General features: G+C 44.5%; 1 protein-coding gene across 1 annotated transcript in view; it reads right to left on the minus strand.

Moving 5' to 3' along the window:
• The window catches only part of AFF4 (ALF transcription elongation factor 4), a 43,125-nt gene that overhangs the window by 10,835 nt on the left and 5,444 nt on the right, over positions 1-26,846 (minus strand). Inside the window, exons 2-11 of the mRNA XM_079319990.1 lie at positions 14,095-14,221; positions 11,918-12,682; positions 10,586-10,630; positions 9,633-9,719; positions 4,934-4,970; positions 3,427-3,475; positions 2,301-2,321; positions 1,715-1,769; positions 714-751; positions 189-351 (exon numbers count right to left, since the gene is read on the minus strand). Coding sequence (XP_079176116.1) covers positions 189-351; positions 714-751; positions 1,715-1,769; positions 2,301-2,321; positions 3,427-3,475; positions 4,934-4,970; positions 9,633-9,719; positions 10,586-10,630; positions 11,918-12,682; positions 14,095-14,217 — 1,383 coding nt within the window. The 5' untranslated portion in view covers positions 14,218-14,221. The remainder of the gene's footprint in view (positions 1-188; positions 352-713; positions 752-1,714; positions 1,770-2,300; positions 2,322-3,426; positions 3,476-4,933; positions 4,971-9,632; positions 9,720-10,585; positions 10,631-11,917; positions 12,683-14,094; positions 14,222-26,846) is intronic.

Raw genomic sequence — 26,846 nt, forward strand, 5'->3', positions numbered from 1 at the left:
CAACACACAACTGGTGGTAAAAACCACCCCAAATCCAACATCAAATGCGGGCTCAGCTAGAGAGGTGTCACATCCAGCAGAGGAAGTGCAGCTGGCAGCCAGCCCAGGCTGGCCTGCTGCTCCTGAGCAGTGTGAGGATTTTTGGAGCTGTGTGCAGGGAGGGCAGGGCTGCAGGGGGCTGGCCCCACCTCGGGGGATGCACTCTGGGAGGGCTCGTTGGCCTCGCTGTCGCTGGAGCTGCTCTCGCTCTCCGAGTCGGAGCCCGAGCTGCTCTCGGAGCCGCTGTGGCTGCTCGAGTCATCCCTGGAGTTATCTGCTCCTTCACTGTTGTGCTGGGAAGGCTCAGAATTACTGCAACACACGGGGAGAAAACAAGCATTAGGCCAGGAATGAGCACAGCCTACAAATCCTTTTGTCAGGAGTAACAAAATACAGCATTTTAATCAACGTTCAGGAGGAAATTCACAGAAGCGAACAGACTGGAAACAAGCAGCCTTTGGGTGGTGCCTCTTCCCAAAGTGGTCAGGCTCATTTGCAGGAAATATTTAATATTATATGTATTATTATTTAATCACTGACTAGGTTTGAATCACCTCTTTTTATACAAGGCAAAGGACAAAGAGACATTTTGGAAAGCAGAGCAAGGCAGGTGTGCTGACTGGGCTGAACATCCCCATGTGCTGCCTATGCTGCAATCCCCCAGGAATTCTTACCTTCCAGGTGTGCTCCTTGGCACTGTCTTATCACAGTCCTGCAATTAAAAAAAAAAAAAAAAAAAGCATGAAGCTTCTAGAAACTATTTTAGGCTTGTAGATACAATTAAGTTGCAAAACATCAGTTTAGGGCCTTTATTTTTTTAAAAATTCATCATTGGCATTAGTTTATCTGCATTTTCCTTATACAGAAAGAGAAGCAGAGTTGTTTTCTCCAAGTTTTCAGCATAAATCTCTATATTCTGATTGCAGTTGTGAGAGTTCCCATTTCTACCACTAATTAATATCCTATTTCCACCTTTTTGAATCAGATGATTCAGCATTTCACAATGATGTTCCAGAGATGTCCATGGTAAGGGGAGTTCACCAACTCCAAGACAGAAGAAAGAAGAAAATCATCAAGTACCAGAACTGGAACAGGAATAAAAGAAACCCCAGAGCAGTGGGGGTTACTGGGCAGCACAAACACACATTTTATTTTTATTTAGCATGTTAAGTGCTAGTCTGGCAGAAGCTGCACAAAGTTAATCCTGAGAGGACTAAAAAAGAGACTTTTTGATAATTATAAAGGTGCATCTGTACCCCAGGGACAGACAGAGCCCCCTGTCACCCCAGACATCCCAGGGCACCAATGCACACAGATGGTCACACCAAGAGCTCTGCAGCTGGGATGGCAGAACACAAAGGGGTTAATCTTTAATTAGGAGTCATTACATAAGTTTTAAAGTGCACCACTGTTATTTGATGTTCAGAGAAGACCCATGTGAAATCAGTTAATAAGATTTTCTAGATAAAAGCAAACTGCTTCCACAAAACACAACATTTCAACCTGCTTGCACAAAATTTTCCCTAAGATGACATTTAGGAATACCTGAGGTTTGTCTAAAGACATCCCATGAGATTGTAATTTCCCAGATCTGCTGCTGGGTCACTGATCCCTGCCCAGGGCTGCCCCATGGATGAGTGCAGTGGATTTTTGGGAAGCCATTTAAGGAACATACCTGCTCTCCATCGCTGTCTTCACTACTGCTAAGTTTTAAGTCATCTTTCAACATACTAAGGGAAAAGGGAGAAAGTGAGACAAGTTTTTTCCAAGCACTTTAATTACTGCCAAAGCATTCTGCTAGATTTCAGCACGGCACTGTTTATGCTGCAGAGGCTGTGTGGGTGAGACACCAGACACCACTCACACATTTCATGGTTAAGAATGGTGAGTTGAGTCATTCTTCAGAGAAGAATGAGGATTCAGGTACTTTGGCTCCTGAGTCCATTCTGTTGAATTTGGAAAGGAAATCTGACACAATTTACTGGTGTGGGATGAGGTAACTTATGTATGTTCCACTTCTTACACACAATTGTAAGAACTGTGTTTGAAATGGAGGAAAGAAAGGCAACCCCAGTGGCTGCTTCCTGTCTCGTGGCACAGTGCAACTGTCCTAAGCCATCATTAATTACTATTATTCAAAGCTATAATTACTTCTGGTAGTCACACACACAGAGTTTCACACACTGAGAATACAATGAAAACACACAGCAGGGCCTTTGTGATTATTGGAAACATTTGATTAGAAAAATAAAACATCTTACTCTGTCTGGTTCGATTCACATCTGTGGAGAGAAAATGAGAAAGAATTAAAAGTCTGACTCTCCTGAGTTTCAGTGATGATCTGAACAGGAACATCAGCTTCTAGGAGCTCACTCCTGGTCATTGCTATCATTTTACAAATGGTGCATTATCTCCTTTTTTCTTTACCAGATCATAATCACTTAAAAAAAAAAATCTTTAAAGTTGTATTGTCACAGTAAACATCATTTGAACTTCCTCTCTCTGCACCCCAGCTCAGCAGGTGTCCAGTGCTGCTCTTGTTCCCACTCCCAGCTCTGGCAGTAGCACAGTTCCCTCTCAGCACCTTCCTGAAGTGCCTGATTTGGGACACTGATTGTAGGTTTGTATGCATGGAAGGGGATTTCTTTTGTTTTATTTCTTTCCCATGGGTCAGGTGCTTTTTCATCTTGCCAATTCTGTGGCAGAAGCATCAGGCTGCATCCTGTGAGTGCATCCCAACAAAAGTTACTGAGGAATGTTTCTAACCCAGAGCCAGCTTGCAGAGTCCACAGCTTTCATTAACACACAATCAGCTGGTAAATATTTATTTTTATGGCCAGATTTATTTGGAAACCATTTTTAACTGCATATCATTGATTTTTAAGTCTGAGAAAGTTGGACTACAGCCATGTGGAACATTCCAGTTGTCTCTGAGCTTTCCTGTGTTGCTGGGTCTGCGTGCAAAATATTTGTGAGGGACTTAAAGGCTGAGCAGAACAAACCCCACAAGATCCCAGGCTCAGTTTTCTGTCTCCTCCAATCCAAAACCTTTTCTCATCCTGAATTTGTGCAACCTCCAGCTGCCAGCTCTGCCAGGCAGGTCCCATCCCACACTGATGTCCTTTCTGATTCCCAAAAAATTCCAAGGTCCAAACTCCTGCTCCTCTCCTGGCAGCTGCCAGGAAACCACAGCAGCAGAAAAGCAGCTTGGGGTGCTTTTTACTCATTCCAGTGAGCAATATTTGATTTATTTGGGGTATGATCCCCTTTTCCTGCCAGCCAAGGAGAAGGATGCTGGAGTGTCACTCACATTCTACTAAACACTATTTCCTAAATCTTTTAAGATGCAATTATTGTTTGTGAAATGTTTTCTCAGCAGGCACTTACGATTTGGATTGATGACCATTGGATGTTTTGGATGAGGGATTGTATCGTTCTAGGAGAAGAAAAGAAGAAAAGCTGAAAATTCAGGCACAGCAGAAATCACCCCAAAACTGCCACAAGGATGAAGTGATGGATAAAGCAAGGCCATGTGAGGGACAGGAGGGAGCAGCACCCAAGTGACACCAGGTACAACCTCCCCAGGGCTGAGGGAGGGAGGAATACAGAGGCAAACACCAAATAATTTCACCAAGAAAATAGAGAAAATCATTGAAATCATTGCTGTGTAAACCAACACACACTTAATTTGTTATTAATGGTGTGGAAAACTCTTCTGCTCCTACCCAGATGAAACTCTTGCCTTTTCCATGCAGGATATGGGATACAGATCCATCTGCTGAGCTCTGACTGCTCTAGCACCCCCACAGAGCTTCTGATGGATGAGAACCCCCACACCCCAAAATCCAGCTCACACACTAATTGTGACAGCAGGAGCACACCCTGAAAAAATCTCTCCTTATTTGGGGGGTTCTTCCCTTCCCTTTTCTTTAATTCTGCTAAATAACTGAGTGCAGCTCAACAAGAACAAGAGCTGAGGCTGATAAAAGCTCTGCAGAAAACCCAAACAGGCACAGGAATCTGGCCCTGTGTTTAATTAACCTTGGCTCTTCTTTTCCACACCTAAAGATCAGCTGCTCCTGTAACGTGAGCCCACGGTTTAGCATTATGGAATTAAGCTTGAATTTGTTTCCTTAATTCCCCACTGTATCAGATGTTCAGATTAAGCTGCTTGTGAATATCTAAGAATAAACCATTCTTCTTTTACTATTTAAGCTGTTTAATCACTTCAAGAGGGAGTGGAAAGGACTTTTGGAAGGTAACAGCACAAATTTAATTCAATGTTACCTGGTATTTACCTGAGTTTAGTGTTCATTTCAATAACATTGAAAATGACAGTTAAAAGAAATAAAAGCTACTTTTTTTTTTTTTTCCCAAAAAAGTGCAAGAAACTTATGGATAATAGCATGTCATATAAGTTCTTGACCAGTTCTCTCTCTTGACTTTAAAATGTTGAACTGAAAAAAAAAGCCATGTGCTTTTTCTGCTGAAATAAATGCAAAAGGATTCTTTTGGTTTCTAAGATGTCCCCAAGCAGGGAGTTGGGTTTTTAAAGGTGTTTTGGTTCAGTACTTAGTTATTGTCAAATCAATCAAGCATAGAGGCATTTTTGGAAAGAATTGGATCAATTAAAACATGTATTTTCCCTCAAACACCTCACACTTCCACTCCACTCAGTGATAACTTCCAAGATCTGAACAAGAAATGAAAATCAAGCAACTGTTTTAACAGCTTAAAAATCTGAGAAAGAAGAGAAAATTTGAAGTTAAGACTCCATCCTGTGACCAGTCTGGAAAACCTCATTTCCTAAAAGCCCTGACATCTTAGGAGCTGCTGAGAACACTGAATGACAACAAAAACATTCAACACATTCCAGGAAGTTTCATGTACTCACTCTGTTCTCCAGTGCCAAAACTGGACTGCTGAGACTCCTGGGGGAATAAAAGACCACAAGTGGGTTTTTTGCAGTGGGAATTGAAGGTACCAACAACCAGGCTGTAAGGAAGATATTCTTTATATCTAATAGATCATACTTGATCTCTGGAAAGGGGGAAAAAATAACAAAAGCAAGAAGAAGGGATTCTTTCTCTGGGCCCAGGGGCAGCCCAGGTGAGACCTTCCCACTCTTCTTCCTCACCCACTTCCTTCCCAAGGGCACATCAGGGCTGAAACTCCCAAACCTCTGTGTGACTTCCCTAAATCCCCTCCTCCTCTGTGTTTAGGATGGAGAGGAACTGCTCAGGATGTTTGTTTATGCTCCTTATACACACACAAATTTTGCTGCTGTTTGAAGTGTTTTCCTTCCAACTCTTTTCTCCTCATTTTCCTTCTCCAGGCAGACACAGAAATGGGAACAAGGAAAATCTCTCCAGAAAAAAAATGTTCTTCAGGCACAAAGGAGCCTTAGGGACAAGGAGAAGTTTCATTTGTGATCAGCTCTGCCCCAAAGCTCCACGTGGGTCCCTGCTAAACTCAGCCTGGGTGGGCTCAGCAGTGCAGCCTGGAACTGCCACATCTGGCAGAAAAGGCAAAAAATGGTGTTAGAGAGTCCCAGGGTGGGGTGGAAGGGAGCTGAAAGCCATGGCAGGGACACCTGCCACTGTCCCTCTGCTCCAGCCCCAGTGTCCAGCCTGGGATCCAGGGGCAGCCTCAGCTGCTCTGGGCACCCTCACAATTCCTGCCCAATATCCTAAAAAAACAGCCAGGAGAGAGGAAACCTCACAAATTTTAGCACCTGTATCATCCTCAGTATTCCCATGGCAGAAACTCCAATTCTGACTCCCAAGACACAGCAGATGATGAACCTTTTTGAAATTCTAAACCATTGTTTTAACAGATACACAGAGGCTCCTGAGCCACTGCAAACCAGGCTCGAGTGCCTTTTTAAAATAGGACCTTCCTGACCTCATTTCAAAATGAGGACAACTGATGGCCCCAGAAAAATAAATCAAGTCCAGTATTTTCAATTTCTAGTTCTATATACACATTGTACTTACATGCTCTGGCAATGGCAAAGCAGAACTACAATTCAACAATGAATTCCATTTTTCCTGTACACCTGTGACCTGGTTTTCCCTCACAACAAGCCAGTGCCAGGCAGAGGTTACAGAGGCAATTCACAGAATGAAGTTTTTAAACACACAAAAGCTTTACACAGCAAAGCACCCTTGAGATATTTTCAATTTCCCTCAGCTTCATATTTAAAAAATGGAACAATGCATTGAATAGGAATTTGGTGGATGGAGGATTTCATAAGGAGCTTTTCTTGGGAGGTGTTTCAAATACCTCTGATCTTTACTAGCTGAAAGGAAGGGACAATAAAAACAATAATTAAAAAATCAGAAAGAATTCAAGAGCAAAGCAAAGGTGGAGAGAAGTCTTGTGAACAGCCACACTTTCTCCAAATTAAATCCATTTTTTATCATTTGCACAGGTGGGAGGAGGCAGCTGTGAATCCCTGGTTACTTTTTGCCACTGGCAGCCCAGCCAAGCCAACAAACTGAGTGAAAAAGGAAACAAAGATCACAAACTCCACATTCCCAAAGCCACAGCACTGGGGGAGCACAGGATGGGAACTGGCACCCCTTCCAGCACAGGGATTGGGAATTCTGCACAACACCCCTGCCTAATTCCCCACTTGAGTCAACTTCCTATTGCACAGCAGAGCACTGGCTCTCAGCTAAGTGCACTTTAATGAGGTGTTATGGTTCAATGTGCAACTTTTTCCAACTCCCTTGCCATCTACTGGATACATATTTCTTTAAGAAACTCAGAGACTAAAAAAAAAAAAATAAGCTCTACTTTCAACTCCCAGGTTATTTAGAGCAGCAGCTTCTAAAGGTCTGCTTCAGAAAGAAATTGCAAACAACTGAAAGGAAGGAAACCCTTTAAAGCAAAATATAATGGACTGAGGTTACACAGGGAAGACACTGGAGCAGGAAACAAAAACTTTGACAAAAAACCTGGAGAGAGGAATTCTCCAGCTGGGCTGGATTCCCACCCCACAGCCCTGGCTGGGGGGACAGGGCCCATTCCCAGCTAACACCTGAAACCCCAGGTGAGATCTCATCTGCACTTCAGGTGTGTGCAGGGCAGGGATGCCTGGGGTATTCTGCATTTTTCCATTGCATCCATAAAACTTTCCCTGACCTATTCTCATGGAGTTTTCTCTTCTGATCCAAAGACTTCCTGGGAACTATTAGATATATTTATAGTAATCAGAGAGGCCCCAGTCAGGAGATTGGGTTCCTTGGAGTTACTCACTCCCTACACACAGGGAAAGTGATCCCATCCCAGGAGCCTGACAAATAAAATCAAGTGGTCCACCAAGGGCAGCTTCACTTTATGTGAGCAGGAAGAACACACTGAGCTCTGCCCACAAGGGCAATGCTGGGAAACTCTTCAGCAGATGACTGGCAATAAATAATAATAAATAATACTAAATGGAGCACAGTATTAAAGAGAAGGAGCTTTCCTCCAGCAGAACTGCTTGATTAAAGTAAACCACTGTTGTGTTTTGTTTGCTGGATTCTGCTCTGGGCCCAGACTGCACAAGCCTATGGCTCACTAACTCCCTGGAATTCTGCAGAGCTGCTGCTGCCAAGAATGACAGAGGGGAGAAGGCAGAGGAAATTATAGGCTTTGGATGCAGAGAGAGAATTTGACAGAGTTCCGTGGCTAAGATGTGCAGCCACAAAATAAAAAAAGCTGGCAAAAAGTCAAGAGACTCAGAGCAGCCATAAATGGAATTTTTTTGCAAACTGGGTGAAGAGACACAATCCAGGTTGAGAGGCTCAAAAAGCCCCACAAGCCATGGTTTTTGTTCAAACATTACCAGAGCTGTGGCCTCTGTGCCATGGATTTCTGCACACCTTCCTCTTCCCAAACTCAGTCAAATGCCAGAGAAACTAAAACCAAGCAGCCCCACAGCCAAGTGTGCTCAAAATGCAAAGGGAAAATATCTCCCTAAAGGCTCAGGAGTGAGTACTCAAAGCAGTGGAATAAGAACCTTTGTTCAAGAGGAAAGGTGTGGAATTTCTTTCCTTATAAGAAAAGGTAAGAATTATTTCCAGGCTGACAGGTTTATGTAACACACAAATAAACCCTGACTAAAAGTAATATTTGCAATATTAATATTGATCTAATGCTAAGAAAACAGAAAACAGGATTTATTTCTAGGTATGCCTTCCAAAGTAAAGCTGAGAACTGAATGGTAAATTCTGCTTTTTTTTCATACTGAAGAGAAACAAAATGCAGTGAGGAAGGGACAGGTCACACAGAGCAGGAGTGCTCCTGGTTTGGGATATCCAGCCAGGATGAGAACCTGAGATCCTGAACCTGGACCAGCCTGGGATGTCCCACCAGGGACTGGAACCTTGGGCTGAAGGAAGGTCATGTCAAACTATTCACATAAAAGGATGGGATTAGAGAGATGACAGCAGAAATCTCAGTGAGAAAATCTTCTTACAATGATTCCCTCAGATGTTCTGTTTTGGGGAGCAATTTGGATCAAACAGGAAATTAAGAGCAATTAAGTGTTGTCTAGCAGCTGGTCAGACAGAGCACGGTCTGGATTATAACACAGGTAACTTTGAAAAGACCAACAGTGCAATTTCTTCACTCTGAAGCTCTGCCAAATTCGGGGTGGAGCACCCCAATTCATCCCAGAGAGATGTTGAGTCTGGAGAAAAATCCCATTGTTGAGTTGAATCTTTGACTGGTAATCAGCAGGTCCAGGAAGGAGACCAAGAATTGCTGGGTGAGTCACTGCCCATGCTGGGTTTTACCCACAGCTGCTCCCCTGGGCTGCCAGAATCCTGCAGAGCTGCTCTTCAAGGCAAACAATTCCCAGTGCCAGTGTGCCCTGCAGCCCTGGAGCTGCCAGGCTCAGCCTCAGGGGAGGCAGAGAATTCCTTGCTCAGAGGTGTCAGCTCCAGCAGCTCCCCTGGACACGTGCCCTGTGCTGCCAATGCACAGAGCTGCATTTCTCTGGAATTAATGGCTTAAACCCTTCAGCAGTACTTAAGAACACAGGAGGTTGGGGAGAGGATCTTTTGGAACGAGTGATTTCTTCAGCAAAACGTGATTCTTAAACTGTCTTAAATTTTTGTAATTGAAAATGCAAAAAAAAACTTATATATAATTATTAATGGACTTCAAGATAAGAGGAAAATTCAGTTTATGCAGAAAATCCCATTTAAATTTCTCAGCATTTACCATTCAGCCCCTGTTTTGCTACATGGAAGGAAACTCACTTGGTTCTACACAAAATGGTGCAAAGCATTTCCCTGTTAGGGAAAGGGCTCAAAGGCATTTTCAAGCTTCAAGAGTTTGAAAGTTTGAATTTATCCAACAGAAATTTAAAAGGTAAGAAGTATTATAGATAACTTTGCAGACTGCCTGTGCAAAGCAGAGGAAAACCAAGGTCATTTTTCTTAAGGTCACTGCTGACAGATGATGTGAAGGAAAATAAAGAGGAACAAAGCACTGGAACAAACCCAGATCATACAGAACTGAGTGCAGGAACTCCAAAATCCTGATCTTTAGCAGGAGTTACTGTTTCAACAGCATCCACTGTTTGATTCAGCACTGACCTTTGTTGGAAAGGGGAATTTGGAGGGTTCAGTTTTGCAGGGGGTGTGGATGGCAGTCAGTGGAGGAGGCCAGGAGTGGGTCATCTCCTAAAACACAACCAACAGGAAAGTTATGAACAAAATAAATCAGATTTCAACTTCAACAATCTGGATTCTCTCCACTTTCAGTTCACTGCTCACCCTTCACTAAGCTTTATATTCAAATCTTGATTTCCCAAATGTGCAACAAAGATTTTGCATGTAAACCTGAATGTTAAATTGCTACTCATGAGAAGAGAGTTATGACATAATAACAAGCAGCAAGGCATAAATCAATCAGCTTGGTTGGCCTGAAGATAAACTGCAGTGCAAGTCAGTCTGGTCCTTTCAGGGTGTGTGGGAAGAAGAATCCCAGGAAAGGGAAGCCTGGAGAGTTTCAGGAACAGGGGGAGATCAAATGCCTGCAGCTGGGAAGTGTCTCCTATTCTCCCAGAGCATCTCCAAGGCCCTGTGCAGTACTGGAGGCCACAGGAAATAACAAACCATGGAAATGCTCCAGAGGGACCTGATGATCCTTTGGTGAGAGCAGACACAGGACAGGGGATCACAGGAGGGGTAAAAGGGCTTGGGAAAATATCCCAGGTAGGAGAGAGGGGAAGTGCTGCCATGGGGCAGCAATGCCCTTACTATAATCTAAATATATTGTAAAAATACCAGGATGAAAATCAGTATTTTGGTGGCAGCAGTGCAGTTCTGGTTATCAGGGAGGAGGAATGCAGTGAGGATCTCCAGATGACTGCACACCACTACACCCAGTGCCCAGCTCTGCTCCCAGTTTGGCCCAGTCCCCCTGTGCTGGGGGAGCCCTCCTGTAACCACCTGCACTTGGACACTGAGAACTGCAGAGTCCTTCCCCCTCCTTGGGAACTGCTGTATTTTCAACAAAGTTGGGAACAAGAACACTAAGAACTTACTTTGAGGATTTCATCCACGCAGCTCACCTCACCAGAGGCTGATGCCTACAAATCAAAACTCAAAATTAACATCTCCTAAATTTTCCAAGGGCTACAGTTAAAAACAAACTTCAATCCTTATTGTGACTCATATGGACTCCACATAGACACAAACAGCCCTTGCTAACTCTTTTCATCAATTTTAATATCAGATAGATCCATGTTTTTATGGCATGAGTCACAGTTATGAAAAGCAAATACATGACATCCAGAAAACTGTGATGATAATCTCTCACTTGACAGTTAAAGTGATCATAAGCAGTCAGTGATATTAAAAACTTGTAGAGAGGGGAAAGAGAATCACAGCTTTCAATAATTTCCTGGAAGCAGCCCCAGGCTTGTATCTGAATTCAAGTGCAGCACCACGAATGCACGGGAATGACAAACTGCATTCCCAAGTAAAACACTCATCACAGAGGGATCCCAAAACCAGCAATAATTACCAAACTGTGAATCTTCTGCATCCCTGGCTGCCACAAGCAGAAAGAAGCAAAGCTACTAAAGGATTCACTGCATCAGCAATGATGTGGCAGGTGTTCACAAATAGAATAATTTCTGCTTTCCTTACCTGTGTGCTGGATCTTACTTTGCTATCTGTTGCAATCCCAGGAACAAGGGCTTTTCTCTGGCTACCATGATTCAAGCAGTTAGACAGGAGATGAAAAGAGACTTTATTACTAGGAAAGGCACTTTCCTTCTAAGTGAGCTGGAGTCAGAGTCTGTGTCTTAATGATTTGGGAATTACCAAACTCCTCAAAGTTGTTAACCCAATAGTGTTTTATATCCAGCACAACTGATAAAAGTTCTGCACCCTGTTCAATTTGGTGTGAAGGTATAATAATCACATCTAGTAATTGCTACTCACTTCAAAAGAAAATCTGATACAGGAAGATTGTATCAACAACTCTAAGTCAATTCAGCTCCAAGGAACAACAATGTATTTACCCAGCTTGTCAAAATATTTGTGGATATCCTACAATTTCCCTAACTCCTGACTACAGAAATACTCTGTGAAAATTGGCCTCTTGGGGTTAAGTAAACCTTTCTGAATGTCTCAGGCTTTATTTAATAAAAATCCCAGTATCCACACTAAAGAAGCAGAAGACAAAAATAATTACTTCTGCGTGCTCCCCATTGAAAACACAGCTTAGGTGAAAGAGCTTTGAGTAACAAAAACACAGTGTTTACTAAAAACTCCACTTGGGTTAGGCAAACTGGGATTCTGGAGACGCTGGAAAATCCCAACCCAAGCAGATTTACATTAAAGAAGGCAGGACAGAGCCAGCAACTCACATCCAGTGGCTGGGAAGGGATTTTCAGCTTGGTCAGGTGCGCTTTGCTGCTGGGTTTGAGCTCGTTGACGCCGCCGCCGTGGCTCTGGCTGCTGTAGTGTTCCGAGGATAGCTTTGGTTCCATGGACTCCTGCCCGTCCATCGGCCTGACGTAGGCAGTGGGTTTCTGCAGCATGGAGCTGGACTTGGACATGAGCGAGGGGGGGAAGGACTGGCTGGAGTGCTGCCCGCCGGCGAAGGAGGGCACGCGCGAGGGCGAGTCCCAGCTGGGCTCGGGCTCCCGGGGGGACTTGGGCCGCGGGTGCTCCTTGCCGTGGTGCTCGCCGTGGGCCCGGGAGTGCCCGGAGCCCAGCGAGGCCACGCCCGGGGGCTTCCCGGGGCTGCCGGAGCGGCCCTTGGAGTGCTCGGAGCCGTGCTGGCCCTTCTTCCTTCCCCCGCCGCCGCCGTAGGACTCGCGCTCGTGCCGGGTCCCCGCGCCCCCCGAGCGCTGCCCGTGCCCCCCCAGCCCCGCCGAGCGCTTCTGGGACTGGGCTGAGGTGCTGGGGGCCGGCCCCACCGGGGTCCATTTGCTGCTCTGGTGGGAGCCCGCCCCGTGCCGCTGCTCCCCGAAGAAACCGGGCGGCGCTTTGTCGTCGGCGGCCGGGACCGAGGGCTTGGGAATGGCCACGATCTTCTGCAGCGGCCGCTCCCCGATCAGATCCGCCATCTCATCATAGTTCCCCAGCATGCTCTGGATGCGGCTGGACAGCTTGTCTTCCTTGCTGGTCTGGGGTGAGAAACCACAGAAACTGGGATTCAGAACCAACCACAACTTGGTGTGCTGATATCTGACAGCTACAGCACTGCACGGCAATTTCGGAGAGAGCACGCCTTCCTTTGCCGGCGTTTCCAATTCTGAATTTTGGCTCTTAAAACAGCAATTTGACACCCTAAAACATACTAAAAATATTGGAATAGTACCTATTTAACTCCCTAAAACATACTGAAAATTCAGCAGCAGCAACAGCTGAAGCAGCAATAAAATAATGCACTGCTGAGCAGGATGCAAGTTCCAAAGCTGCAGATGCCTCCTGTCACCTTACAGACCATAATTTCTCTAATGCAGAATGCACCAATCCTAGTTCCAAAGCTGCAGATGCCTCCTGTCACCTTACAGACCATAATTTCTCTAATGCAGAATGCACCAATCCTAAAAGGTTTTAATTAGCAGTAAAACAAAATCAACTTAACCTCGCCCCCATAAGTAAATTTTAATTGGTATTTACATTGGCACAATGTTTGTTATACACAGTTAAAAGGGTTCTTTCTTCTATAACCATGTTGTTTTCCAAATCTGGGATCCTGGATCATTCCCCCATGCATCCCAACCAGCTCCAGTTCATTTCATACATGTGCAATTTGGTTATCAAGCACAAGAAAGTGATGGGAGGACAGGAATAAAAAAACACCACCAGGAATTTCTCAACCTTCCTCCTGCAGGAAGTCAGTTTTCAGTCATGTTTGACTTCTTGCAAACCAGCTGAAATTGCAACAAGGGAAGGGTTCACTTTCAAAGCGAGTTTTGAACTATGTAATTAACCTAATAAATAATATTTTATTAGTTATTCCAGAATTAGGTTATTTTTTCCAGTTCTGTTCAGCAAAGCAACCTGGAAGGAAACCCAGCACAGGCTGAAAGCTGTGCAAGACCCCCTTCAAAACACACTAAAATATCAGATATGAACTACTGGAGCACTAGTTAGAGCTGATAGTACTGTCGTATCAAACATCCCACCATTTCAAATTAACCTCCTATTTAAACATTCTCTTCCTGAATTTAGTCTGGATTATGTTGATGAAAGATTAGAAAGTTTAGCAACAGGCTAAAGCACCCCAAAAATGGCAATTTGGCATCACACAATGGACAGCTTCATTGTTTTGAGTCACTGTATAGAAGGCAAAGGAAGGTTTTATTTTCCTTTTTCTCACTCCCTATAAAAGTTCCTCCCCTTCCCAAGCACTGTAAATCTGCCAGTGGAGCTGTGACTGTCCAGCTTTATTTTCAAGCCCTGCTTAAACAATTGGTTGCAGTGAGAGCTTTCTATCTAACAAAAAAAAAAAAAAAAAAAAGATAAAAACATCCATTTGCACACGATTTCTGTAAGAAAAGCTGCATTTTTCAGAGGTGCAGGGACTCACCACTTTGTAAGGTTCAGCAAAGAGAGGAGAGTTGGGTGGGAAGGCTTCGTCACCCTGCTGAATTTCTTGATTTCGCCTTTCCCTTTCTTTCATTCGCAGCACATTCCGGTCCTCACGGTTCATGTTGCTAAAAAATGAGCAAAAAGATCAGACCTGATCACAGAGGGAAGCAGGAGGGGTGAGAGGGCCCAGGGGAGGGATTTGAGTGCCCCAAGGAGGGATCTCAGGGCCCCAAGGAGGGATCTGAGTGCCCCAAGGAGGGATCTCAGGGCCCCAAGGAGGGATCTGAGTGCCCCAAGGAGGGATCTCAGTGCCCCAAGGAGGGATCTCAGTGCCCCAAGGAGGGATCTCAGTGCCCCAAGGAGGGATCTCAGTGCTCCAAGGAGGGATCTGAGTGCCCCAAGGAGGGATCTCAGTGCCCCAAGGAGGGATCTGAGTGCCCCAAGGAGGGATCTCAGGGCCCCAAGGAGGGATCTCAGGGCCCCAAGGAGGGATCTCAGGGCCCCAAGGAGGGATCTGAGTGTCCCAAGGAGGGATCTGAGTGCCCCAAGGAGGGATCTCAGGGCCCCAAGGAGGGATCTCAGTGCCCCAAGGAGGGATCTCAGTGCCCCAAGGAGGGATCTCAGGGCCCCAAGGAGGGATCTGAGTGCCCCAAGGAGGGATCTCAGGGCCCCAAGGAGGGTCTGAGTGCCCCAAGGAGGGATCTCAGTGCCCAAGGAGGGATCTCAGGGCCCCAAGGAGGGATCTCAGGGCCCCAAGGAGGGATCTGAGTGCCCCAAGGAGGGATCTCAGGGCCCCAAGGAGGGATCTCAGGACCCCAAGCAGCCTCTGGCTCTTTTTGGCCACAGAATGATCTCTGTTAAGAACCCTGTGAGGGCCACAATTCCTCAAATCTCAATTTCAGCCCCCTCCACAGGGCTGTAGCCCCCAACCCACAGCTGACTTCTAACAGGGAAACTTTATGCAGCAATAAAAAAAAATCAAATTGAAAAAAATTCCACCAAGTCCTCAGGCAAGTAACTATTTCAAACCACTTCACCCTCTCGACTCATCTCAGTTCCAGCCCACACCAAACATCTCCCATTCATTTCTAAAATACTTTTTCTCCCCCACATCCCCCAGATGTTCTGCCATCCCCCCACCCATTCAGTCCTTGACTTCTCCTGTAGATTAGGGCTATTTTTGGTGCTGACATACCTTTTTTTGGCACCCATTCTCCAACATATTCTAACCTCAAGCTTTGATGTGGTTTCCAGGTCTCTCTCCCTCCCTGATTCCCAAAAGGCATTTCAACTCAAAGCAGTAATTTCAGGGAAGCTCTGGCAATAATGCACCTTTTGCCTTGGACCATAATCTCCTACTGCAAAAATGCAGATTAAAAACCTGCCAATCCCCTTTCTTAACAAACTTTCCTTTGCAGTTTGGTCTTGCTGCTTGTGTTAACAGAAATACATCAAATTCTTGCAAAACACACACAGAAGCTGAAAAATATTCCCTCTGACCTTGACACAGCATTGGGACATAAAGAAGTAAACAAAATGAGATTATAAAGAAGGTAAAGGATGATAAAGGATGATAAAGGATTAACTCCTTTAACACCAAACCCCAGAATGGTTTGGGTTGGCAGGGACACCTCCCCCTCTCTCTCAGGCTGCTCCAAACCCATCCAGCCTGGCCTTGGACACCTCCAGGGATCCAGGGGCAGCCACAATATGTGCTAAACTCTGCAGCAAGAGATTCAGAAATGTTCTTTACTGATCTGCACAAAGTGCAGTAGGTGCATCCAGGAAAGAAACTGATGTTCCACCACGTCATTTGCAGTCTAAAATGAAAATGTGGCTGCTTAGAAAATCATTATTTCATGTCTTTAGACAGCTGTCTGATTATTAAAAATAATAAATGACTTGCTAGAGCATGACTGAAAGCTGTGCAAACCACTTATTGCATTCTCAACAAGAAAACTTCAACCCAGCACTCACTTTTTAAAACATGAGTTTTTCCACCTCAGTAACATTTTAGCCTCTTACATTTCTCCCCCATTTGGCTCCACTCTGTCCATTGCTCTGAAAGCAGTGAAACCTCAGAGGCTGCCCAGACTAAGCCCAGGCTGTAAGCTGAGATCTTTGATGCTTTCTAAGGCACCAGGTTTGTTGGATTTCCCTGCCTTGCAAATAAGATACAAGCACTGGCACAACCCAACTCTGTGCTGACACCAAACCCATTATACAATTTATATTCTATGTGAAAAATCAGATTTTTCTCCAGCTCTCCTGTAACCTGCTGAACTCATGTAACCACAGGGCAGGAGAGGGACCTGTGCTCTGGAATGTGGCCAGAAAACTCCTGGCATCATTCTGGCCTTGATGACAAGCTTGTTTTAGAAGTCTGTGGCTTAAAAAGCTCATTCTTGAGATTGCAGCCCAATTTGCTACATATGTAGTATTTCAACAGAGATAAATATCAGATTTAATTATAGACACTGATCAGTTAAAGCCAAGTGGAACAGTCTGAGTCCATGGCATTTACTGTTAAAGGCAAATTTTGAGGCAGGGAATGGGAATGCTCTGGTTCTGGGTGGTTCATTCCCACCAATACACTAAAATCAGGAATTATATACAGCTATATATAGCCAGAATATTATAAGCTTAACAAAGATTTTTACATCTCTGTTTTCCAAATAGAGGGTTAAATATTTACAAAGACCTTTGCTGTTTTTTACAGAGATAAGCATCATCTTTTAAAACTGCATCAACATTTCCTATAACTCTTAGAGCTGAAGAAAAACTATCATTTGTACCAACACTGTCACACAAAAGGAACATTACAGCAAAGATTCACTTGAGATCTGAGCTGGTGCAGACCCAGAGCTGATCTGGCTGTGCCTGCTCAGGTCAATGTAAAATTTGTCATCAGAAATACTAATGACACTTTGAACCAGTCCTCTGCAGCCTTTTGTAATACAGTGAATGATAAAAACCCTCATGGGAGTCACCTTGACTGCATGGGGATTTAGTTTAGGGTTTTTTGAACTCTTTTACATTTTTTTTATTAGAGCAAATAGTTTGACTGTGATACAAGTTAGACTTGTTGCTATCTCATAATCCAATCTCCACACAGAGCTATTTTAGGTGCCTATAATATCTACAAGGCCATTAAAATCACACCAGCATTAAATGTGTAAATAGAGGAAGTTTGTGGGGCTTCACTTCAGATAACTTCCCACTCAGAGCCACATCTTCCCCAGCCAGGAGCCCACAGAAGGGAAATGTTCCCATGCTCAGGAAAAGCAAGGAGAGGCTCTTTGAAAGGCAGATAACCAAAGTCTGCTGATCAGCACTAACTCCAGCAGCAGTTCAGTTTTCAGACCACTTCAGGTTGTAACAAACCTTTAATACTCACTAAAATGTACTGCTCCCACCACTCCTACCCCATCCTCTGGGAACAAGGACCTCTGCTCCCTCCCTGCACAGGCCTGGAAGTGCAAGATGAAGAAGCTCTTGCCTTGTACCTGATGCTCCCAGGATCCTGCTAAAATTCCCCTTTTCCCAGGTGACCTGAGCAAAAGTGTGAAGGAGGAGCAAAGCCAGGCTGAGAGAGCCACAACAATGTCCCTGCAGCAAGGGCCAAGGTCAGCTTAGTTTCCACATCTGGGAAAAGAGAAGTTCAAAAATTCAAAAAAAAATCAGAAAACAGGCCTAAAGCAGAGCAGAGTATTTCCATTTTTAGGAACTTGAACTCTACACAGTCTGAGTCACTCCTCCTGCAGTGTGTCCCACTGTACTTTGAACAGTCCCTGTTTGAGATTTCCCTGCACCACCAACCCTTCACATCTCATGCCCTGGCTCCAGCTCAGCAGGAAGAGCTGAAAGGCAGCAGGAAATGCAGCAGGGAATTCACAGACACCCCTGGCCAGCCTCGCCCTGTGTGCATTCCTGAGCCACCATTCCCTGCTGAGGGCACACTGAGCACACCAGTGCCAGCAGCACCACAGCAGACACAGCTTTCATTCCATTTCTCCTTGCAGCCTCTTCCTCAACCCCACCTGGTACTTCTGTTCATCCCTGATCCAGCAAGGGCATGGCTTTGGTTTGAGATGTGTAACCTGTGGTGTGAAATGGCAGTGCTGGTGCTGCCTCCTCCTCCTGCTTCCCACCTCCCACCTCTGGGACTTTTGGACCACAGCTCCAGACTAAAGATAAACCCCAACCAGCACACCCACACTGCCTGAATTTCCTGGCAAAGCTGTTAAAAGAAAAGAGGATCTTGGCCAAACCCTTCTCACCCCACTGAACCACATCAGGCACTGGAGCCCTCGCTCAGCTCAGCACCAGCAGCATCTCTTCATCTGCCCAGACACTGAGGCAAAACCATCAAAGGCCAAGGTTGGCCCAAGGAACCCTCTGCTCACAGCCCATCCAAAGGGATCCATCCCATCCAAAGGGATCCATCCAAAGGGATCCACCCCACCCAAAGGGATCCATCCAAAGGGATTCCCATCCCACCCAAAGGGATCCCATCCCATCCAAAGGGATCCATCCCACCCAAAGGGATCCATCCAAAGGGATCCACCCCACCCAAAGGGATCCATCCAAAGGGATCCACCCCACCCAAAGGGATCCATCCAAAGGGATCCACCCCACCCAAAGGGATCCATCCAAAGGGATTCCCATCCCACCCAAAGGGATCCCATCCCATCCAAAGGGATCCCATCCCACCCAAAGGGATCCCATACTATACAGAGGGATCCATCCCACCCAAAGGGATCCATCCCACCCAAAGGGATCCATCCCATCCAAAGGGATCCATCCCACCCAAAGGGATCCATCCCATCCAAAGGGATCCATCCCACCCAAAGGGATCCATCCAAAGGGATCCATCCCACCCAAAGGGATCCATCCCAGGGGATCCCACCCCACCCAAAGGGATCCATCCCATCCAAAGGGATCCATCCAAAGGGATCCCATCCCATCCAAAGGGATCCATCCCGCCCAAAGAGATCCCATCCTATCCAAAGGGATCCATCCCACCCAAAGGGATCCCATCCTATCCAAAGGGATCCCATCCAAAAGGATCCATCCCACCCAAAAGGAACCATCCCACCCAAAGGGATCCCATCCCACCCAAAGGGATCCATCCCACCCAAAGGGATCCACTCCATCCAAAGGGATCCATCCCATCCAAAGGGATCCATCCCACGCAAAGGGATCCATCCCACGCAAAGGGATCCACCCCACCCAAAGGGATCCATCCCACCCAAAGGGATCCACTCCATCCAAAGGGATCCACCCCACCCAAAGGGATCCCATCCCAGCCACCAGCAGTGCATCTTCAAAGCCTGCTCACACCTCCACTTCCTTCCACACACCCTCACTTAACCCCAGGGCTTCTTCAGTCTCAACTGGTTTCATGAGCAAGAGGAATCAAACAGTTAATTGGTTAATTGGCTGCGATGAAATCCCAATTTTGTTTGACAACATTTGGCCAGGAAGGATAAACAGGCTGAGAGGGAACGTGCAGGATCCCAGCTCCAGCAGGGCACACCCAGCTGTGGGGCACACCCAGCTCCACCATCCCAGCCTTTTCTCCTAAAAGAAAGGGGCAAAAGAGCTGGAGAGCTGCCTGCAACAAGGAATGATGTTTTCAGAAGGCATTTCAAACTACCTGAAGCTGCCTAAATGCTGCATCCAAAGATGCTTGTTGATTATTTCAAATATTCTTTTTACCATGGGCAAGGGGTATCTCAGGAGCTGGCACAGGACACTTCTCCCAGCTTGTGCATCAAGTAGGACATCACCACAAATCCTGCCCTGGATTCATGTGCATGAGCCTAAAATGCTACTTGTCAGCTTTTAATACAAATACACTCACAGAGGAGCCGTTTAAAAAGGGAGACATTGAAAAATAACTGCCCTGCAACAACACAATTAACACAAAAACACTGACACACAAAGAGGAACGTGCCCTGGTGTCACCAAGAGCTACTTATAGAAGTGGACATATAATCTTAACTTCCATGTTCTATGTGATGGTGAAGAAGAAAAACACAGAAAAAAATATCACACTTCCTACTAAAACAATACAGCTTTGCCCAAAAAAGCACAAACAGGATGATTCTCCTGTGATGGTGCAAATACAGAAGCTGCAGAGACATCTTCAGAGTCTTATAACTGAAATAAGGAACACAACTAAAAACAAGAATTTACACAGAATTCAAGTAGTTTTTGTACATGTCCAGACAGAAAAAAACCAACAACTTCTCAAAAGCATGAAGCTGTCTGTTCCTGTCCCTCACCTTCTGCCACAAGGGGTCCATGCCACAGGAGGGGATTTGGTTTGGGATGGCTCCTGGTGCAGGGGGGATCTGCTCTGCCAGAGGAAAGGTTGTGACAGCACCAGTATCCCAAAATTCCATCCCATAACTCGGTATCACAGGGTGAGACTGCACAGGTGAACACAGGAAACCCTGAGCCATCACCTTGCTCAGCTATTTTTGATGAGAATGAACTTTTCCACAGCACCATCTCCCTCTTTCCAAGGTTACATTTCAGCTCTTGGGAATACAATTGTACTGGTAATATGATACAAATATAAATCAGATTTACCACCAACTGAATCATAAACGTTTCTCATTCCTACCACACAAACACAAATGCTTCTATCCCATCCTTCACATCAGGAATTCCTACTGCACATTCAACAGGGAGAACATAAAGTGCCCCAAGAGCTGCCTGGGAACACCTTTGTACATACTGAGGGTGGGAGAGCTTGAAATAAAAATAATAAAAAAAGTGAGTTGGCCTAGGTCTGGTTAATGTTTGACAAGAACTCCCAGGGAGGGCAGAGCCAGCAGTTTGCTGCAGGCAAACTCCTTCCCACTCAGCTCTGGAGCAGCCAGAAATCCCCAGCAGGGAAGATGTGCCTGGACTTGTGCTGCTCCCCAGACAAAGCAGCACAAATCCTTCACCACCGTTAGCTGAGAGAAATTCCACAGCCCTTTCTGGGGGAGCACAGCCTTAATTCCAGTGTCTCACTCAAGTGATGGTGCAAGTAATTACATCCTGCTTTGGACTTGTAGCTGCCAGAGTCCCCTCAAATATCAGGTTACTTGAGGATCAGTCAGCATCTTCCACCTGAGAAGTCAACACTCAGCGATGGAGGATAAAAGAATTACAGTGATCATTTGTAACTCAACACTAACCCCTGGAAAAGGACTTGGGGATCCTTTAGAAAGAGGCTCTGTAAGTGTAACATTTCATTTAACAAGTCCAGATGAGAACTGGGTGCATCATTCATCATACATGAGATTCAGCACAGAGAAGCAAGGGAGAAATGGAGTTTGGGTTGGATGAGACTTTAAAAATCATCCAGTTCCATTCCTCCTGCCAAGATAAGGTAAAAGAATTAAGGTAAAAGTGAACCCCCAGCAACTGGATTTTAGAAGGCAAGTCAAGGGGGACATTTCTAAATTCAGCACTTGCAGTGCTGCTCATTTAAAACCATATTAAAGCAAATTTTTAAATCATACTACTAAAACAGCTTAAAATTGTTTATATCCAAGAATTTGCAAGACTGGTTTGATGTAATTCACTCAAGGGACCTTAAAAATGCACAACCATACATCTTAAATGTCTCATTTTTGTGCAGAAGTACTTACCCAGGGGGGAAAGTGTCTGGTGCCCCTCCCTGAAGAACACAATGAATTCCCAACTCTTTTCCTTGACAGGGAGCAGAGCTGCTCAGAGGATTCAGTCCCTCCTTTCTGTGCTGTCTCTTGAGGAACAGCAAAGGCCAGCAATGACAGCACAGATCCCTGCTCCTCCCCCTCTCCCCAAATCAGGGAGCAGAGGGAGGGTCCCTCCTCCATCCCCCTCTCCCCAAATCAGGGAGCAGAGGGAGGGTCCCTCCTCCATCCCCCTCTCCCCAGGCTCCATCCTGGGGGGACACCACAGATGTCCCAGTGCCATCCCAGAGATGGAGAAGAACCTCTGGGACTGACACCATGGGATGACAAAGCCACTAAAATTGGCATTTTCTGCACCCACCCTGCAGCCAGCCAGGATTCAGATGAGCTCCTGCCACAAGAACCAGCCCAGGCCAGGAAAGCAAAGTGAAGCTGTTGCTGCTGCTCTGCAAAGCTGAATTTCAACTCTGCCTTTCCAAGCCTTTGCATTTCTATTTGCTTCATCCTGCAACATCTACTCTGAGGAACAGGGACTTTCTTACCCAGGTAGTGAAATTCCTGGCACTGAGGCCACCAAACCAGCAGCACTGACCTTGAGCTCAGCCACCCACCAGGAACACTCTTTTCTTTCTCAGTTAAATCTCTTCCCAGCCAACTTCAGGCCAGTTCCACCTCCCACTCAGCCAAGGGCATCCTCCCCATCCCATCTCCATCACTGGCAGAGTCTTTAGTTTCCCCAGTGCAAAGATGGACCATCAGAAAAATCCAGCATTTTTACATGCAGTCCCTTCATGTCCACACAGGCTAGCCAAAGCATATTCCAACACAGTTTCCCAACAAATTTCTGCCCTTTAATTGGGCAGAAACTTAATAACCCAATTCCTGTGCCTACATGTTCATCTGCTTAAACTTTGAAGCCAAGACAATTGGCATTTAGATTTTATTAAGCAATAGTTATTCAGACATCTAACATTAATCTGGCTATTATCATTCTGACTTCCTCCCAATAATTTACTTTCATAAAAGACATCATTACATTTGAGTGCTATGAACTCTGTGGCATTAGAATTAAGAAAGGATTCACTTGACAGAAATTCTCTGATAAATCTGCTCTGTGTAAGATTTGAAACAGCAGACAAGGTTTGAATGAGGTGCCATCTAAACCAGGAGTGTAAAAGCAAAAGGGAAAATCACATTCGAGGTTCACATCCTTCTCCCATCTCAATAATAGAAAAAGAAAGGAGAGAAAAAGTTCATCAGACACTTTACCCTGGTTTAACTGTCACTTCCTCCAGCCTAAGATCATCTGTGTGCAATCTCTCCAGACATTTCTCTTGGACTTCCCATCGTGACCAGGGCTCAGCCCTGGGCTGCATCTGCCACAGAACCAACACCAGGTTTTGAGATAATCCCCTCAATGTGCTGGTGAGGGCTGGAGGATGCTGGGGGGCAGGTCAGCACAGCAACCAGGACAAAAACTTCATTGTTCAGTGACTGAACTCTCCCCAGGACCAAGGGACACCACTCAGGGTGAGCCACAGAACAAGAGAGGCCAAAAGGGAAATTCAGGCAGTTCCAGAACTGCAGGGAAGCACCACAACCACCAGGGTGGATCCACATCAATGGATTTTCTAAATTATCAGCCATGTATTTCTATCAATATCTTTTCAAAAGTGAACTCTCACAGGGCCAGTGCTCCCCACTGGCAGCTGCAGCAGTTCTAGGATTGCTTTACAGCTCAAAGACTTCACAAAATCCACAATTCTGAGTACCAGAAAAGTGAGATTGTGAGTTTTCCCTCCCAGTTTTCAGCCCTAACTTGTATGCAAAGGGTTTATCAAACTCAGCATCATTTTCTACTTGTCTAAAATCTGCTGTAGAACATGACAGTTTTGAGACCTGGTACCTTCAAACTTTCTTTTTGAATTCAAACACACTAAAGATGAGAGCACAGAGTAGCTGAAACTTTAGAAAAACCTAGAGAGGAGGAGCATGTAAGATTTGCAGGCAGAGCAAAAAAATTTGGAAGTGAGAGGAAGGGCCCAGAACTATCTACAGAGGGAAAGTGAAATGCAGCAGCAAAGGCACAGCTTTGATGTGCTGTGCTTCCAAACAAACACTGCTTAAAAAGTTGGAAAGTTTTCACTTTTCAGCCTACATACACTAAATGCCACCTGTACTTTATAATCCCTCTGGGCAAATTGAGAAAAACATCCATATTTCTGCCCCTACTGAGTAACAGGGCATTTAGTGTAGTATGTTTTACCTCAGGAAAATGGCTGATAAATGCTAATTTAGCTGTACAAGCTCTTTTAATATAAATGACATCATATTTTCCCATGATAATGATGTTTGGGTTTTTTCCCCCTGAAGTTCTTACAACTTCTTGCACTTTTCTGGTTGTGGTCTTAAACCAAAAGCCATGAAACTACAAAAAACCAGAATTTTATCAACACATTTCACTTCCAGCCAGTGAGACTCGGTGAGTTTTGCCACCAGCAAGACAAGTTCAGCTTTTTGTGGCACCAAGTTAAAGACAAACACAAGAACCATTGCAAAAGCCATGTCCAAATTCAGTTGTGTTTCCAAACCCTTCATGCAAGAGGGCACTTCACACCAAGCTGGGTCAGAGCTGGAGCCTGGAAATGCCTCTGGAAGAGCCAAAACTGCCTCCAAAAGCCCCAAAAATTCCATGGTGAGAGTTGCTAAAGCTCCCAGGCACTGATGGACACCTCTATTGGGGGTCAATTAATGGATTCTTCTAAGCATAAGATCAATTTTTTTTTTTTTTTTAAGGTATGATTCACTATTTATAGTGAGAGTCACACATGATTTTTTTTTTTTTTTTAGAAATGAATAATGCATTGAAATAAATTGTATAGCAAGGAATGAGTCCATTAGAGCAGCTAATGAGATCCTAATTTCATACTCTAAAATAGCAATGAAGATTAAACCACACCCATTTCTGACCATCCTGAGCTTCAAGTCTGTCAGAAAATCATGACTGGACAGATTTGAACATTCCTCTGAAAAAAAAGAGACAAAAAGAAACAAAACCATTTTTGAATGCCAATTCAGCATGAACCTTGCTTCACGTGGCCAGGAAATAATGCAACTTTTTCCATTAAAAACAACCCAGAAAGCTGAAGAAAAAAAAATGAAGAAAGTAATTTTTTAGGAGGTTATAAGTGATTAACAAATTTAAGCTGAAGACTACTTGTTAAAACTCTCCTATTAAAACATATTTCATGTAATTATTGGCTAAGAATGTGTCACAGTGCAAAGTCCTTACTTGTGTTTTTTGCTCATTAAATATAATTAGTGGAGCTCTTTCAGCACAAGCAATTGCTCCAGGAAAAACCTTTTCACCCTTTATCTTTTTTGGCTGATTTACACCAAACATCAATTTCTACCATGGCAAATCAATGATATAATGTGCTAATTTCTCCTATCAGCATCAGAAAGCTAAATTAAATCTAAATTAATTAATTTAAAAATAAAATAATTAACTAGAAATCCCAAAGTTCAGCAGACAATTTACACCAATATTCCACAGAGGTTTTCAGCCACAGGGGGATTCCAGCAGCTCCACACCAGGAAGAGTCAGAGGTGAACTGGAAGGTTTAATGGAAAATGCCAAACAAACACAGCACCTGACTCCAAAATAGAAAAACCTCCTCAGAACACACAAACAAACTCTCAGGAAGTGTTTCACAGACAACTCAGAACATAAAAAACCCCCAGGAGATATAGAAAATATCAGTACATCAATGATTTAACCTCCTCTTGGCCAATCTTTGTGCTTCAAGGCTTCCTGAAGTTACAAAAACACAATAATATTAGGAGATCTTTGTAAAATCAAACATTTTTCACTCAGCAATTTCCATTAGCTTCATTTTATTTATGCCAAAGCACAGGACAACTTGAAGTTACAACATGCTCCTTTAAGTTCTTCAACCTGTTTCCCCTATTCAATTTTCTGAAATTTCCATCTGAATGCTTCCAAATCTGGATTTTGACCAAACAATTTTAAAAGTATCTTTAAATAAGGAAATGCTAATGCTAATTATAATGCAACACTGGAAAGTTACATTGGCAGGTCTCTCCAATTATTTGTTTTTTCCACAGAAACTCTGGCTATTCCTCTGCCCACGAACACACAGCATCACACTAACTAAATTCTCATTTTGATGTCGTTTCTTTTTTTTTTTTTTTTTTGCTTTGTTGTGGGAAAAACAGAATTATAGAATTGTTTAGCAGTTCAAATTCCTCCAGTCCCACCATTGCCAGTGTCCAGAGCCACCTCCACAGCCCAAGCCCAGGCAGGGATGGGGACAGACAATCCTTTCCAGGAAGGAATTTTCCCAATTTCCAGCCTGGAGCTCCCCTGGCACAGCTTGAGGCTGTTTTTCCTTGTGCTGTGGCTGCTGCTGTGCCTTTGGGATTTCCTGCACCCTCCTCCTGTGAGTTCCTCTGCAGCCAAACCATACAAAGGGAATTGTGGACTCTGATCTCTTCATCCTCCTTGCTTTAATGATTTGTGCACATCAAAGCCTGATTAAAAGCATTTAAGCACTTCCATCACTGAAATCTCTTTAAGGTCTTTTGGAAATTAAATTAAATGCAGAAACAACAAAATAAAAAATTCCATGTGAATGCACAAAGCTGGACAGTTATGGTCAGGTTTGAGCTTTTATAGTCAGCAGGAATGGGGGAATATGTGGGAGTACACAGTTCCTGTGTATATATAAAAATATAATAGACAACCAATATAAATATCCAATACTCATTTAAAATCAGACACCTTCAATAGGATCACACCAAGGAAAGTGAACATCAGGAATTGCAAAGGAAAATGAAGTGAAAATCTGAATGACTGTTCAATTGTGTGAAATTTCCACAGGAACAAACTGTTGAGGGAAATATCTGCTCTGGAACAATTTACCTCGGTGAAATCTTAGAATCCCAGCTAAGGACAAGTGGAAACAGTTTCCTCTGTCTGAGGAGTTTAACTTGTCACTGATCACAAACATTGTTTTCCCTGTGTCTGGTTCTGCAAATTAAACATTCT

This window comes from Erithacus rubecula (assembly GCF_903797595.1).
Source record: "Erithacus rubecula genome assembly, chromosome: 16".
Lineage (NCBI taxonomy): Eukaryota > Metazoa > Chordata > Aves > Passeriformes > Muscicapidae > Erithacus > Erithacus rubecula.